The 16,929-nt window shown below is 42.6% G+C and overlaps 1 protein-coding gene across 1 annotated transcript; it reads left to right on the forward strand.

Annotated features, from left to right (window-relative positions):
- The first annotated feature begins 8,698 nt into the window (after positions 1-8,698).
- LOC106571999 (zinc finger and BTB domain-containing protein 43) lies at positions 8,699-15,319 on the forward strand. Its single transcript, XM_014145684.2, has 2 exons — positions 8,699-8,788; positions 13,378-15,319. Exon 2 carries the CDS (start codon positions 13,397-13,399, stop codon positions 14,816-14,818), a length of 1,422 nt encoding a protein of 473 aa, XP_014001159.1. The 5' UTR covers positions 8,699-8,788; positions 13,378-13,396; the 3' UTR covers positions 14,819-15,319.
- Positions 15,320-16,929: the final 1,610 nt, after the last annotated feature.

Here is a 16,929-nt window from a genome sequence, read left to right on the forward strand (position 1 = left end):
CCCCACAAGACATGACACCAGAGGTCTCTTCACAACAGTACTACATAGAGCCATGACTACATGGAACTCTATTCCACATCAGGTAACTGATGCAAGCAGTAGAATCAGATTATTTTTTAAACAGATAAAAATACACCTTATGGAACAGCGGGGACTCTGAAGAGACACACACACACAGGCACACGCTTACACATGATAAGACACACACTCTATTTTGTATTTTAAATATGTGGTAGTAGAGTAGTGGCCTGAGGGGGAACACACTTAATGTCTTGTGAAAAGTGTTTTGAAATGTATTATCATATAACTGCCTAAATGTTGCTGGACACCCAGGAAGAGAAGCTGCTGCCTTGGCCTGTATTGCCTGTATTTCCTTAAATCTTTATTTTAGCAAAACATGTCATTGATAAAAAAATGTCATTAGTAACATATTTTTTTAGTCAGTAGGTGCCCAACATACAGTAAGAATATGTGGTGGGGTGTTGAACACAGACACTCATATATAGAGGTCTATAGAGCCTGTCTGCATTCCTGATTTCTGGAACCGTTAGCTTACCAGTACAATATTGACATAAGCTCAGAAACACTTGTTTTGTAAACATGGTCCTGTTTTATCAATTGCTGTGCTGATCAATGGGCAGTTCATTACCTCTGTCAAATGAATATGTAGCTTAAAGTGTGTGTATTTGTATTTATTTTAGCAATAAAGATGGTGACGCTACAAGAATACACATTTATAATAGGCCTATATCTAAAAATACAATAATATACACTGAGTGAACAAATCATTAAGTACGCCATCGTAATATTGAGTTACCCTTTTGCCCTCAGAACAGCCTCAATTCGCCGGGGCATGGACTACAAGGCGTCGAAAGCGTTCCACAGGGATGCTGGCCCATGTTGACTCCAATGCTTCCCACAGTTGTGTCAAGTTGGCTGGATGTCCTTTCAGTGGTGGACCATTCTTGATAGACATAGGTAACTGTTGAGTGTGAAAAACCCAGCAGTGTTGCAGTTCTTGACACACTCAAACCTTTCAACTACACTGATTGAAGTGGATTTAATCAATAAGGGATCATAGCTTTCACCTGGATTCACCTGGTCAGTCGATGTCATAGATGTGTTTTGTACACTCAGTGTATATATGATAAATGAGAAGGTTTGAATCCTAAGCAACCCGCATACACATTGTTTGATGTACAATAGACCAACAGAGCTATTGTAGTAGGTCAAAGCTGTGTGCTGTACAACCTTGGTAGAGCATGGGTGGAGTAGGCATTGTGGTGCTGTAAAACCTTGGTAGAGCATGGGTGGAGTAGGCATTGTGGTGCTGTAAAACCTTGGTAGAGCATGGGGTGCAGTAGGCATTGTGGGGCTGTAAAACCATGGTAGAGCATGGGGTGCAGTAGGCATTGTGGTGCTGTAAAACCTTGGTAGAGCATGGGGTGCAGTAGGCATTGTGGGGCTGTATAACCTTGGTAGAGCATGGGGTGGAGTAGGCATTGTGGTGCTGTAAAACCTTGGTAGAGCATGGGTGCAGTAGGCATTGTGGCATTCATGTGAGTTTCTTTCTTTTTCGGCTTCAGACCAATGCCTACCTCCCGCTTGATTTTAATTTTCCATTGTTTTTAAAACAGAAGCTGATTATACAAAATTATACAACTTTTCCAAAAATGTGTGCTTCAAATTGTGTATAATTTTTTTTTTAATGTGTTTTGTCTCACATAATTTATTGTCCAGGGCCCGGAATCCCAAAAGCATCTTCAGGCTAAGCTCATCATTAGATCCTTCGTAGGCGCATCGTTAAATCTCAGAGCTCTTTCCTAAATCAATTGTTACTAAAGTTGCACTTGAAAAGACTCATTATTTACCGACTGCATCAGACCAGCTGACTGGGTCTTTAGATGGTTTACCGACTGCCTCCAGACCAGCTGACTGGGTCTTCAGATGGTTTACCGACTGCCTCCAGACCAGCTGACTGGGTCTTCAGATGGTTTACCGACTGCCTCAGACCAGCTGACTGGGTCTTCAGATGGTTTACCGACTGCCTCAGACCAGCTGACTGGGTCTTCAGATGGTTTACCGACTGCCTCAGACCAGCTGACTGGGTCTTCAGATGGTTTACCGACTGCCTCAAACCAGCTGACTGGGTCTTTAGATGGTTTACCGACTGCCTCAGACCAGCTGACTGGGTCTTCAGATGGTTTACCGACTGCCTCAGACCAGCTAACTGGCAATTTCCTCATGACCACCAGTTCTCTTAGCTACAGATCGATTTAACAAAAGATTTTTAGTATCCATTACTGTGAGTTACGACCAACCTTAGCGATGCTGTCTTCATCCTTGATTCGGGAAACGGGAGTCTCATAAAATGTCAGTATCCAGTAGCATGGGGTCAGTTTGAATTTAGAAAATGCTTTTTTTGCTCCAGCAATGTGTACGCCGCCATCTTATCTATTTCAAGTCTTCTCTCATTGATCGAAGACCGTGTCGATGACATGCAGCACTTTGGGGTGGACAACCACCTGTCTCGATCAATGAGAGAAGATTTGAAATAGGCAAGATGACAGCAAAGAATTTGGGCTAAATCACATTATTCATTATTCTTCTCATCCGACTGGTGTTAGCTAGCTAGCTACAACTGCTAGCCTGCTACTAGCTAGCTGCTGCAGTTGCGCAGCAACCAAGTTGCTTGTCCCGGTTTTAGAACTCTGAGATTCGGCTGAAAAGATGTTAGCATTGTCAGAAATGCTACAAAAAGATAGCACATCGTTAGCTCTTAACGGACAGAAATTAGCACATAAGAGCGATAAATTACACATTTAATAAAGGCTGTTGCAACTAATTCGCTGTTCCAAAATCCATTGTTTGCAGCGACTACTGATATTTTCAATGTTTGCATCTATCCCTTTCCCCCCATCACATATCACATGGTTTATCTAAACAAAAGATACTTGGCCTGACTATCTATTTGGCACAAGTGTTGAGCTGCTAAAGCCTGGACTGCAGCGAAGAAGCCACTATACATTATCTTTATTGCATTATGGAGTAAAAGGCTTTTTTGATTGTAAAAAACCCTGTTTCGGCTGGCAAGACGTCATATACCACTGGTCTTTGGGTAAGGCATGGTGCTGGATTCTCTCAATCCATGGCAAACTAAGGAAAACGCAACCAAGAAAATCAAGGGACTGAACAAAGGCAATAGAGACCCAGAAAAGGGTATGGCAGGAAAATGTACATCAATTAAGAAAATAGAATTATATGAATTCTATGCAATAATCTGCATATTTATGTATTATACTGTAGTGGGTAAGATAAATTCAACATTTTAAATAGTGAGTTGGGATCACAAGGTATAAACACAACTTTTATACAGTATGAAAACATTTTTTTCTTCTTGTACCTCTGTTGCCTAACATTTCACTGTGTAATGTTTCAGAGTGTGGAGGGCCAGGGATGACCTGGATGGCGTGAGTACTCTCTGATCCACCGCACGCTAGACTCAGGTTTATGTCGTGCCGAAGCACTGCCGCGCCATGCTTCGCTGACTCTCTGTACGGACGCTTCAACCTCAGTGGAACCGTGGCTGACAGATCCAAAACGGACATTCCGAACTGAACATGCAGAGGTGGCAATCACCCGCCATTGTGTTCAATCAGTTTCTTCTTTGTTTATTTACCAAGCCCCTGTTAAACTAAATATCTTATCTCCTAAACGACTAATTTCATACTAGAATAAAAAGGGGCTATATCCCTTCACTTACCATTTTTTTTAATGAATTTAAACAAATATGGCATTCATAAAAATGTCAGTTTAAATGTTAAGAAGATTCGTTGATGAGAGGATCAGTCTAAGCAGAGAAGGTGAATTGTTTCAATATACAATCCTGTTATCTTGTGTTCAGAGCCTAAGCAAATTAACTCCCCCCCACACACACACACACACACTTCCTCAGCCCTTGTAATCTACCCCTTCTACCTCCCATTCAGCTGATCTCTTTTCCACCCAATGAATCCAATATTGTATGCCTAATAATTAAATCAGATTTATTGCTTTTGTGCGTTTGATGGAATTATCTGCTCGTCCTATCAGTCGTTCTCCAGATAGCAGAGGCAATATAAACGTTTGGACCCTCTCATAAAGGCCCATGTATATTTCATCAGCTTCAGCAAGAAGGCCAAACATCATACGGGACTGTTCAAACACAGCTGTTGATCACGCACCCCTTCACTTGACTGCCCTCACTCAATGGATAGATTTAAGTATCATATTTGCTTGCATGTCTACTCTTTTTGATTCTATATTATTTTCTATTCTCTTTTTTTTCAGCCAGATAACAGAGCTACCTACCGATCTGCAACACACCTGCTATCCCAGACACATCTCTAATAATGGACTGATAACTGTCAACTGGACTGAAACTGTCCTGCATGTTTTCAAAAATGTCTAAGGTTCAATGTCAGCAGTTAGATGATACAGGTATGGACAAAACACAACAAACTGCTATAGGATGTCTATTTAATCTCCCTACAAAACATACAGTAATTCAATGTAGAAATAAATTGATAAAGATATATATATATATATATATATATATAGCTTTGATTTTACATCCAGGCCCAAATTATTTTTGGTCACAGTACATTTCAGTATTTAAAGTAGAAGTTATTTAAGTAGCAGTTAGGTGATTCCTTCTTTAAGATACAGATATATGTCAATAATGATTCCTCCACAGGACCATTCTATGGATGAAATGTGGTGAGAATTTGGTGAAAATTTGCCCAAATAATTGTATTTTTTTGTTATTATTGTGGTGCTTGAGATAAATATTATTGAGTTTTTAACTCATTTCCACACTACAGGTTTGTTAAATGTTATTGAGTTTTTAACTCATTCCACACTACAGGTTTGTTAAATGTTATTGGGTTTTTAACTCATTCCACACTACAGGTTTGTTAAATGTTATTGGGTTTTTAACTCATTCCACACTACAGGTTTGTTAAAGGTTATTGGGTTTTTAACTCATTTCCACACTACAGGTTTTGTCATGCATACACCTGTTGCTTTTCACCATATCAAGAGACAAATGATGAGACAAATCCAGGTAACTAGCCAACGTTAGATAAGAACAAGCTGCTTCACCTGTCCTGTATGATATTATTCAGGTATTAGTAAAAAAAAAAAGTTGCTTCTGTGGTCTCTCACTCTACCTCCCTAATACCCAAGAACAGATCTGCTGATTTTACTCACTCTGTAAGAACTTGGGGCCCCTGTAATACAAATTGATGAGGACCGACAAAAAAACAAAAATTCTAATTGGCTGCGTCCCAAAATGTCACTGACTGCATTCCAAAATGGCACTCTATTTCCCTACATAGTGCACTACTTTTGAACAGAGCCCTTTAGGGCCCTGGTCAAAAGTAGTGCACTATATAGGAAATAGGGTGCATTTGGGACATAGATACTAGGAATAAGGCTCCATTCCCAGCTGGAGGAGCTCAGGCCTCCCCTCTCTGATCTCTGCACCTGCCCTGCATAGGAGGGGCCCACAGCGCAGGGCCAAAGAATGTCTGGTCAAGCGACCGGCCGGCGCAGGCCAACAAAGGCCCACTTCAGGACAGATTACAACTTCAACAGGAGACCCTTTGATCGGGCTACTTTGAAAACATCATCGATATCAAGATCAACCCTCGAGGTCAAAAAAGCCATTTCGAAATACAAAGTTTTGTTGGCTGTGTGTGTGTGTGTGTGTGTGTGTGTGTGTGTGTGTGTGTGTGTGTGTGTGTGTGTGTGTGTGTGTGTGTGTGTGTGTGTGTGTGTGTGTGTGTGTGTGTGTGTGTGTGTGTGTGGTGTGTGTGTGTGTGTGTGTGTGTGTGTGTGTGTGTGTGTGTGTGTGTGTGTGTGTGTGTGTGTGTGTGTGTGTGTGTGTGTGTGTGTGTGTGTGTGTGTGTGTGTGCGTACAGAGGTGTCATGCCCGTAGCACAGAGGCACGTGCTACCAGATTTGTCCTGTTTTTTTTTTAATACAAAATGGGGGCATAGCCATGGTAGCCAAAATAATAGCCTGCCCAGCATTTTTATATATGACCCTAAGCATGATGGGATTTGAATTGCTTAATTAACTCAGGAACCACACCTGTGTGGAAGTGCCTGCTTTCAATATACAGTACTTTGTATCCCTCATTTACTCAAGTGTTTCCATTATTTTGTCAGTTACCTGTATCTATGATGGCATGCCTGTTTGCAAGGTTGGTAGACTTTAGAAAAGCAAGCAATAACTAAATGTACTGAATAAGACTCACATTCCTTTCAATATTTTACCCAGATTTTAGTAGAGATGCAGAGAAGCATGTTAAGGTTCTTTAAAAAAAGGGCCACCAGTCAGAAGGATACAGACAGCTCAAGCGGTATGTTTAGAAATGCAGGAAAATATATATACAGTGTTTAGACCCCTTGACTTTTTCCACATTTTGTTACTTTACAGCCTTATTCTAAAATTGATTAAATATTTTTTTCCCTCATCAATCTACACACAATACCCCATAATGACATCATAATACCCCATAATGACATCACAATACCTCATAATGACATCACAATACTCCATAATGACATCACAATACCCCATAATGACAACACAATACTCCATAATGACAAAGGGAAAACTGGTTTAAAAAAATAAAGCATAAAAAAGTGTTCAGACCCTTTGCTATGAGACTCGAAATGGAGCTCAAGTGCATCCTGTTTCCATTGATCATCCTTGAGATGTTTCTACAACTTGATTGGAGTGCATCTGTGGTAAATTCTATTGATTGGACATGTTTTGGAAAGGCACAAACCTGTCTATATAAGGTGCATGTCAGAACAAAACCAAGCCATGAGGTTGAAGGAATTGTCCGTAGAGCTCCGAGTCAGGATTGTGTCGAGGCACAGATCTGGGGAAGGGTAGTAAAACATTTCTGCAGCATTGAAGGTCCCAAGAACACAGTGTCCTCCGTCATTCTTAAATGGAAGAAGTTTTAAACCACCACGACTCTTCCTAGAGCTGGACGCCCGGCCAAACTGAGCAATCGGGGGAGAAGGGCCTTGTCCAGGGAGGTGACCAAGAATCTGATGGTCACTCTGACAGAGCTCCAGAGTTCCTCTGTGGATATGGGAGAACCTTCCAGAAGGACAACCATCTCTGCAGCACTCCACCAATCAGGCCTTTATGGTAGAGTGGCCAGATGGAAGCCACTCCTCAATAAAAGGCACATGACAGCCTGCGTGGAGTTTGCCAAAAGGCACCTAAAGGACTCTTGAATGCCAAGGGTCACATCTGGAGGAAACCAGGCACCATCCCTACGGTGAAGCATGGTGGTGGCAGCATCATGTTGTGGGGATGTTTTTCAGCGGCAGGGACTGAGAGACGAGTTAAGATCGAGGGAAAGATGAACAGAGCAAAGTACAGAGAGATCCTTGATGAAAAACTGCTTTAGAGCACTCAGGACGTCAGACTGGGGTGAAGGTTCACCTTCCAACAGGACAACGACCCTAAGCACACAGCCAAGACAGCCCAGGAGTGGCTTTGGGACAAATCTCTGAATGTCCCTGAGTGGCACAGCCAGAACCCAATTGAACATCTCTGGAGAGACCTGAAAATAGCTGTGCAGCAACGGTCCTCATCTAACCTGACAGAGCTTGAGAGGATTTGCAGAGAAGAAGAATGGGGGGGTGAATGCATTGAACATAAAGTTGAACTGACAATACTAGCCATACGTGATTAAAAATAAAATGTACATGACATAAACCTGTATCACATTTAACCTAAAGTTGACTGAATGGTGGTGTAAAGTGTGTTCCAAACAATATTACAACGCCTGATAATAACGTTCTCCAGAGAAAACATGAACGTCCTTTACCTTTTCACTAGTTAAGTCACTTTAATAACTCTACCTACATGTACATATTACCACAATTACCTCGACACCGGTACCCCCTGTATACAGCCCCGCTTTTTATTTTATTTTTAACTGCAGCTCAAAATTTTATTTGAAAACATTTCAGGTTCAAAGGTTATGCCTGTTTTGGGAAAGATCTCAAACTGAGAAACCATCGTCTGAAAGCTCTCTCAGGTTAGCCTGTACTGCCACCAAGTGTTGTTCACACGTAATTTCATAAATATCCCCCCAAAAAAATTCATGGAAAGACGTATGATTGTGGTTTCAAGAATACACAAATATATCCACAAGGAAAAGCATGCGCAGGATATCAAAGTCGTATGCTTAGTATTTTCATTGGTTTAGAACCAGCACATATACACCCAACGTTTCCAATAGGTATTTTTCAAAGATGTTCTGCAAAATAACTTTTTCCTTTCCTTGTCTTTTTCTGTCAAATATCAGCTCATCGTCTCACTACATTGCACATCAGAGAGTATTTAATTTGTGTTTTGATAGGATGAGATTAAGTCAAATATATAATTTAAAAGACATATTATTTGAACTTTAAGAATTTAGAAGAAAAAAACAAAAACAGTGTTGTATGCCAACATTATGTATGAATCTACAGAAGTAAGAATCTGTCCGATTAACCTACAACATTTTAGAAAGCCCTCCTCCAGCCATGATTTGAACTCATTTGGCAACCCAGACAGTGAGGGCGGGCCGGGGGCGTGTTTGTTTACATTGCTCATCATGCGCCATGCGATTCTCGGTGACGTGATGACGTGGGCTGAAAGAAATCCAGTGGAACTCGGAAGAGAAAGCGACTGTTCTATTCTAAATCAAGAGATAGAAATGAAATCGAAGGTGAGACAACTCTATTTTTCATGCACCTACAATACCGACATATTGACGTATGGCCAGTCATTCTTGAAAACCTAGAAATTCATCATAATCGTGTAGGATTTGATGTATTCAGTGCATGCTACTTGGTTAGCGCCGTAGGCTAGCCTAGCTAGCCAGCTTCTGCAACATGATTTTTTTCAGGATCGTGTGAATCACAAGGAAAATGGAAATGTGACACTTGCACGTAGTGTTCGGTATGCAAATAGGTGGGCACGTAACAGTTTGCCGATGTTGAAATCAAAAGCTATATAGCTTAACCTACGTTTTTACCTAATTGAGTTTTCAATTGTATTTGGTTGGTCACAGCTTCTATCATTGAGTACCATTATTGAGTGCACACCCCACTTATGTAAATGATAATGGCCATCTTTAGCAAGTTGGAGCTGCACCGTGTGGTCTCCTTTGATGAATATGATTGTGGAATATGTCGCTACCTTCTTATAAGTTGGCATGGATAGTTAATCACAAATGTTGTGTTTTTTTTAATCACATCTCCTAGCTAAGTGGGAGTGAACGTTTACTAGTATTATGTTATTTAACCTGTAGATCGGTAGGACTGGGGTCTTTTTTTCAATAACCTGTAGGGAACACAATATATTGTCTCTACTTGGCTTGTAGGCTTGGTTTCTTAACTTATGGGTGGCACAAATTGCGATATGGGGGAAAGGAATAGGCAGGGTGAAAATGTTAAAACTGCAGTATTTAATATACTTTAAAAAAGTGTAGTGTTTTTGCAAACATTATTGTAGTATTTATTAAAGTACTTTTTTGAGGATAATATTATACTATTTACTATAGTATTATACAGAATACTACAACATTCTATAGTAGGTACTACACATGATCAATGGATATTACAGTCTGTAGTATAGTATTCTACAGTATACACTATAATTCTATAGTAAGTACTGTAGTCTTTTTTTTAAATGTGGGTACATGTACATATCTACCTCAATACTCCAGTATCCCTGCACATTGTACATGTGGTACTGGCACTGGTCATGTATATAGCTTCCTCTCTGTGGTACTGGCACTGACTCTGTATATAGTTGACCCTATATGTAGCTGGTCTTGTATATTGCTGACCCTGTATATATCTTCCTCTCTTATTTATTGTGGTTTTTTTTCTTATTTTCTTATTAGTTCTACTTGTTTGTATTGAATACTGCATTGTTGGGTAGGGCTTGTAAGTTAAGTATTTTCGCTGTATAAGTGGATGTGTCAAATAAAACGTGATCTTAAACAATACAGGAAATACATCTACAACACACGTAGTTAACTTCAACACAATTAAAAGGATAGTTCATGCAAAATCTATATTTTGGTCAAATTACCTTTACCTTGAGTTGTGTCTGAAGGCCCATGGTGACAGAATCCACAATAATCCATTATTTACTTCTGGCTAACAGCCTGGAGTTAGCATATTAGCATGATCAGTTTTCCATGAGTGGAAACAGCCAAACCGATGTTATCAAAGCTGGAGCTACCAGTTTGTACACCAGATATGTGATAACTATGTTGCCATGATGGCCGTTACAGGGAATCCCTATATAAAATGACGCCATAGATTGTTCAACTAACCTGTTCTTGGCAAAACTTTCTTTGTTCTCGATTCAGGGGAAAAAGTATGTTCGAAATGCCCGTGTCCAGTTGCAGGTGGTTCTACAAAAACCCAACGAAAACTCAGAAAGATATAAAATCCACATTTTGCACCAAGTGAGGAGTTCCCTCGTCATTTAAGGTGCCAGGCATCTTGCATTTCCCAACGTCTTTGCAGAAACTAGTTGATTCTATGTGACGCGGCCACATGTAGAAGCGTCACACAGTGCTACCAAAACAAAGATCTACACACATTCAAGAGGCATTTCTCACTTGGTGTAAAACATGGATTTAATATCTTTCAGCGTTTTCACTGGCATTTGTAGAAACACCTGCAACTGGACACTGACATTTCTAAGATACTTTTTTCACTGAATCAAGAACAAAGAAAGTTTTGCCAGGAACAGGTTAGTTATCACGTACATCTAGCGGAAAAAAAAAATAACAACAGTCTCACGGCAAAGAAAACGGGGACAGGTTCTTTGGAAGTATTGACATACAGGAAGCTGTGGCTTGCAGTGCAGCTTTGATAACATCAGTTTGGCTGTTTCCACTCATACGCTGTAGCCAGAAGTAAATAATGGATTATTGTGGATTCTGTCACCATGGGCATTCAGACACAACTCAACACAACTCAAGGTAAGGCATTCAGACCCACATATAGATTTTGCATGAACTATTGTGGTGGCTAATTTCTGCATTACCAAATGAGGAGAGTTACAAACACACCAGTCCGAATTAACTACGTCTTTAATAATTAAGATACTTTTGCAAAAGCACTTGACCTTCAATGATGCCATTGAAAAGTGATTACACAAAAGTACAAAGATCTTTTATACCCAAGAACCACCCCTTCAACGTACATGACGAACCACAGCTCTTAGGAACAGTTCACAAAGGGACCTTATACTTTAGAAAGGAGTATCCACAGCCAGAAAGCATTCGCTATAAATTATCGTACAGTTTGGTCCCTGGTACTTCATAGAACAAAAACACAATTTCATCCAATGGCATATATCAATTGTCAACTCTAGATACTCCCATCTCAAATAAACCCCCTCTTGACCCCACTCCTGGACAAGCTCACTGAGGGGAGTGACTTGCGCACAGACATTGTGGAGACAAATAATTGGTTCCTTATGAATCACGCCATCCCTTCACATGGTTTAAGAATAGGTAAAGACACATTGACATATGAAGACAATGTTTCATTCTAAAACATCTTAATTATCTATGTTACCAAACTAATTCTGATTCATCCGCCACACTATCATTTCTAATAACCTATTCATGTTCTATTTGTTCTAATCTACACTGACTGTACAAAACATTAAGAACACCTGCTCTTTCCATGACATAGACTGACCAGGTGAAAGCTATAATCCCTTATTGTTAAATCCACTTCAGTCGGTGTAGATGAAGGGGAGGAGACAGGTTAAATAAGGATTTTTAAGCCTTGAGACAATTGAGACAATGATTGTGTATGTGTGCCATTCAGAGAGCGAATAGGCAAGACAACATATTTAAGTGCCTTTGAACAGGGTATGGTAGTAGATGCCAGGCGCACGGTTTGTGTCAAGAACTGCAACGTTGCAGGGTTTTTCACACTCAACAGTTTCCCGTGTGTATCAAGAATGATCCACCACCCAAACAGCATCCAGCCAACTTGATACAACTGTGGGAAGCATTGGAGTCAACATGGGTCAGCATCCCTGTGGAACGCTTTCAACACCTTGTAGAATCCGTTCCCCAACGAATTGAGTGTCCTGAGGGCAAAAGGGGGGAGGTGCAACTCAATATTAGGAAGTTGGGCCTAATGTTTGGTATACTCAGTGTAAATAAACTCTCTGATAGAGTTCAATGTGTCAAATCGGATGGCCTGTTGTCTGGGCCTCTGGCAGTCTCTATGAGGGTGCCACAGGGTTCAATTCTTGGGCCAACTCTTTTCTCTGTATTCATCAATGATGTCGCTCTTGCTGCTGGTGATTCTCTGATCCACCTCTACGCAGACGATACCATTCTGTATACTTCTGGCCCTTCTTTGGACACTGTGTTAACAACCCTCCAGACGAGCTTCAATGCCATACAACTCTCCTTCCGTGGCCTCCAACTGCTCTTAAATACAAGTAAAACTAAATGCATGCTCTTCAACCGATCGCTGCCCGCACCTACCCGCCCGTCCAGCATCACTACTCTGGACAGTTCTGACTTAGAATATGTGGACAACTACAAAAACCTAGGTGTCTGGTTAGACTGTAAACTCTCCTTCCAGACTCACATCAAACATCTCCAATCCAAAGTTAAATCTAGAATCGGGTTCCTATTTCGTAACAAAGCCTCCTTCACTCATGCATGCCTCTCCTTCCAGTTCTCTGCTGCCAATGATTGGAACGAACTACAAAAATCTCTAAAACTGGAAACACTTATCTCCCTCACTAGCTTTAATCACCAGCTGTCAGAGCAGCTCACAGATCACTGCACCTGTACATAGCCCATCTATAATTTAGCCCAAACAACTACCTCTTCCCCTACTGTAGTTATTTATTTATTTTGCTCCTTTGCACCCCATTATTTCTACTTTGCACTTTCTTCCACTACAAATCTACCATTCCAGTGTTTTACTTGCTATATTGTATTTACTTTGCCACCATGGCCTTTTTGCCTTTACCTCCCTTATCTCACCTCATTTGCTCACATTGTATATAGACCTATTTTTCTACTGTATTATTGCCTGTATGTTTGTTTTACTCCATGTGTAACTCTGTGTTGTTGTATGTGTCGAACTGCTTTGCTTTATCTTGGCCAGGTCGCAATTGTAAATGAGAACTTGTTCTCAACTTGCCTACCTGGTTAAATAAAGGTGAAATAAATAAATAAATAAATACAAATCTATAACCCACATAGTTAACATAAACACAATTAATGACCTATTCATGTTCTACATATTCTAGATCTAGACCCCTGGCTGCCATGGAGTCCGAGGGGAATGTGCTCCGGGTGGACTTCCCAAACTTCTCCGGAACCCTGCTGCAGAAGCTCAACCAGCAGCGGCAGAGGGGCCAGCTCTGTGACATCATCGTAGTCATCCAGGGACACCAGTACCGTGCTCACCGGGCCATCTTGGCTGCCAGTTCGCCCTACTTCTGCGACCAAGTGCTCCTTAAAAACAGTGCCCGCTGCGTTTTACCTGACGTCATGCACCCGTGCGTGTTCGAACGTCTCCTCCTCTCTTGCTATACGGGCACCCTGCACCTACCTGCCGGCGAGGTGGTAGCTTTCCTCACGGCAGCTAGCTTCCTCCAGATGTGGCACGTGGTGGACAAATGCACTGAGCTCTTAGAGGTGGTAGGAAGCGGCGCTAGCACATTAGTGCACAAGTCTTCTGGTGGGCTGAGGGACAGGTCTTTCCCTGGGGACAGCAGCTTCCACAGCCCTGGGGACGGCTCCATGGGCCTGGAGGACGGCGGAGGAGGAGGAGCAGTGGAGGGCTTTGCTAAAATGGAGATGGACCAGCTTCTGGAGAACAGCTTCTCCCCACCCACTCTGGAGAACAACAGCACCCAGCCCAGCGGAAGCTGCTCGCCACTGGTCGACCACGACGGCTCAGGTAGCGAGGTCGCCAGCCAGGATGGGGATGTTGAGGAAGGTGGCGAGGGGGACTACCAGTACTCCAGACCGGCCTATGTCCCACCCAGCATCATGGGCCACAGGAAATGGGTCCACGTAAAGTCGGAAAGGCGCGCAGATTGCAGGGGCGACGGGGCCCTCTTTAGCGGGGACCCTGCAGTCACTGACCCTGAGCAGCTGAAACTTACCCACTCCCAGGCCTCGGCCAGCAGGAGCTCTCTGGACCACAGCATTGATGAGAAACCGGTGGCTCAGCTGGAGGAGAGCCTGGAGGAGGACCCTCTTGACTTCTACGGTACCTCCATAGAGGGCTTCTCCACCGACAAGGCCGACGGTACACCGCTTGGACTGAAAGATGACCTGTTAGAAGGGGCAACCGGGGTTGAGGAGAGTGGTGGTGGGGGAGAAGGAACCCCTGGTGGCCTCCAGGAAGAGACCTCCCACTCGGGCTTCGCCTCAGTAGTCTACAAGCTGTACCCCTGCCAGTGTGGCAAGAGCTTCACCCACAAGAGCCAGCGGGACCGGCACATGAGCATGCACCTGGGCTTGCGGCCGTACGGCTGCGCCGTGTGTGGCAAAAGTTTCAAGATGAAGCACCACCTGGTCGGCCACATGAAGATTCACACGGGCGTCAAGCCCTACGAGTGCAGCCTGTGCGCCAAACGCTTCATGTGGCGGGACAGCTTCAACCGTCACACGTCCTCTTGCACCAGGGTCCATCAGGCCCGGTGCGCCGTCAACGAGCAGGCCGCCCAGATCTGCTGATACCAGATGTTATTTCAAAACCACCATTCACCTCGCCCCCCCCCACCACTATCCCATATCAGTTTCACTGAACAGGCTGCTCAGATGTGCCTGTCCAGGATCAGATTAAGACAGTGCTGCTTGGATGACCACCTTCCAATCAGTTTAACTGGATTTAGAATTATATATCTGAGCAGCGGCCTGAGCCACCGACGCATCACATATAACTGATCCAAGATCAGAATCCTGGAAAGCTTTGTAGTCTAGTCAGATCTGCTTGTGTGGAATCAGAACCTTAGGTCTTGCGGTGTGTGGACTGCTATACAGTGCATTCTGAAAGTATTCAGACCTCTTGACTTTTTCCTAATTTTGTTACGTTTCAGCCTTATTCTAAAGTGTATTAAATCGTTTTTTTTCCTCCTCAATTTACACACAAGATCCCATAATGACAAAGCAAAAACATTTATTAAAAATAAAAAAGGTAAATATCATATTTACATAAGTATTCAGACCCTTTACTCAGTACTTTGTTGAAACATCTTTGGCAGCGATTACAGCCTCAAGTCTTCTTGGGTATGATGCTACAAGCTTGGCACACATGTGTTTGGGGAGTTTCTTCCCATTCTTCTCTGCAGATCCTCTCAAACTCTGCACAGCTATTTTCAGGTTTCTTCAAAGATGTTCGATCGGGTTCAAGTTGGGGCTCTGGCTGGGCCACTCAAGGACATTCAAGAACTTGTCCCGAAGCCACTCCTGCGCTGTCTTGGCTGTGTGCTTAGGGTCGTTGTCCTGTTGGAAGGTGAACCTTCGCCCCAGACTGAGGTCCTGAGCGCTCTGCAGAAGGTTTTCATCAAGGATCTCTCTGTACTTTGCTCCGTTCATCATTCCCTCAATCCTGACTAGTCTCCCAGTCCCTGGCGCTGAAAAACATCTCCACAGCATGATGCTGCCACCACCATGCTTCACCGTAGAAATGGTGCCAGCTTTCCTCATGACTTGGCATTCATGCCAAAGAGTTCAATCTTGGTTTCATCAGACCAGAGAATCTTGTTTCTCATGGTTGAGAGTCCTATAGGTGCCTTTTGGCAAACTCCAAGTGGGCTGCCATGTGCCTTTTACTGAGGAGTGGCTTCCGTCTGGCCACTCTACCATGAAGGCCTGATTGGTGGAGTGCTGCAGAGATGGTTGTCCTTCTGGAAGGTTCTCCCATCTCCACAGAGGAACTCTGGAGCTCTGTCAAAGTGACCATCGGGTTCTTGGTCACCTCCCTGACCAAGGCCCTTCACTCCCGATTGCTCAGTTTGGCCGAGCGGCCAGCCCTAGGTAGAGTCTTGGTGGTTCAAAACTTCTTCCATTTAAGAATGATGGAGGCCACTGTGTTCTTTGGGACCTTCAATGCTGCAGAATGTTTTTGGTACCCTTCCCCAGCTCTTTGCCTCGACACAATCCTTCCTCGGAGCTCTACGGACAATTCCTTCGACCTCATGGCTTGGTTTTTGCTCTGACATGCACTGTCAACTGTGGGACCTTTATATAGACAGGTGTGTGCCTTTCCAAATCATGTCCAATCAATAGAATTTACCACAGGTGGACTCCAATCAATGATGATCTTTATGGGGGTATTGTGTGTAGATATATAAGGATTTTTAATTTATTTAATCTATTTAGAATAAGACTGTAACGTAACAAAATGTGGAAAAAGTCAAGGGCTCTGAATAATTTCCAGAATGCACTGTAGCTACTTAACAGGAGAGATGTGGAGTGTATGTTAATTGACTTCGGAGCAAGAATGGGTTTGGTCACACATCCAATGTGGTTTCTACGTTACCTCAATGTTCTCACATAGACACAACACATAGCCATTACATTTACTGTTTATAAAAATCATATATGGGCCTTTCTTTTGTTAGCTATGTGGATGAGGATTAAAAAAAATCTTCAGTCCACCTCATTTAGAAAGTGTCCCTTTCCTCAGGTGTCTGGATGTTAGCAGTGCCGTTCATCACATCAGTTAGCCAGCGATTCCCCTGACGAGTCTTCATTTTGAAACCTCACTTGTTGTTTGCCATCCAATGACTTATCATATCTATCACTTCAAAAATAATTGTGTATATATCTTATTTATTCATGGG

The sequence above is a fragment of the Salmo salar genome, chromosome ssa01 (genome assembly GCF_905237065.1).
Source record: "Salmo salar chromosome ssa01, Ssal_v3.1, whole genome shotgun sequence".
Lineage (NCBI taxonomy): Eukaryota > Metazoa > Chordata > Actinopteri > Salmoniformes > Salmonidae > Salmo > Salmo salar.

Bases quoted from the DNA above. Each gene is read 5' to 3' on its own strand.
- LOC106571999 (XM_014145684.2), top strand. From the start codon at position 13,397: ATGGAGTCCGAGGGGAATGTGCTCCGGGTGGACTTCCCAAACTTCTCC.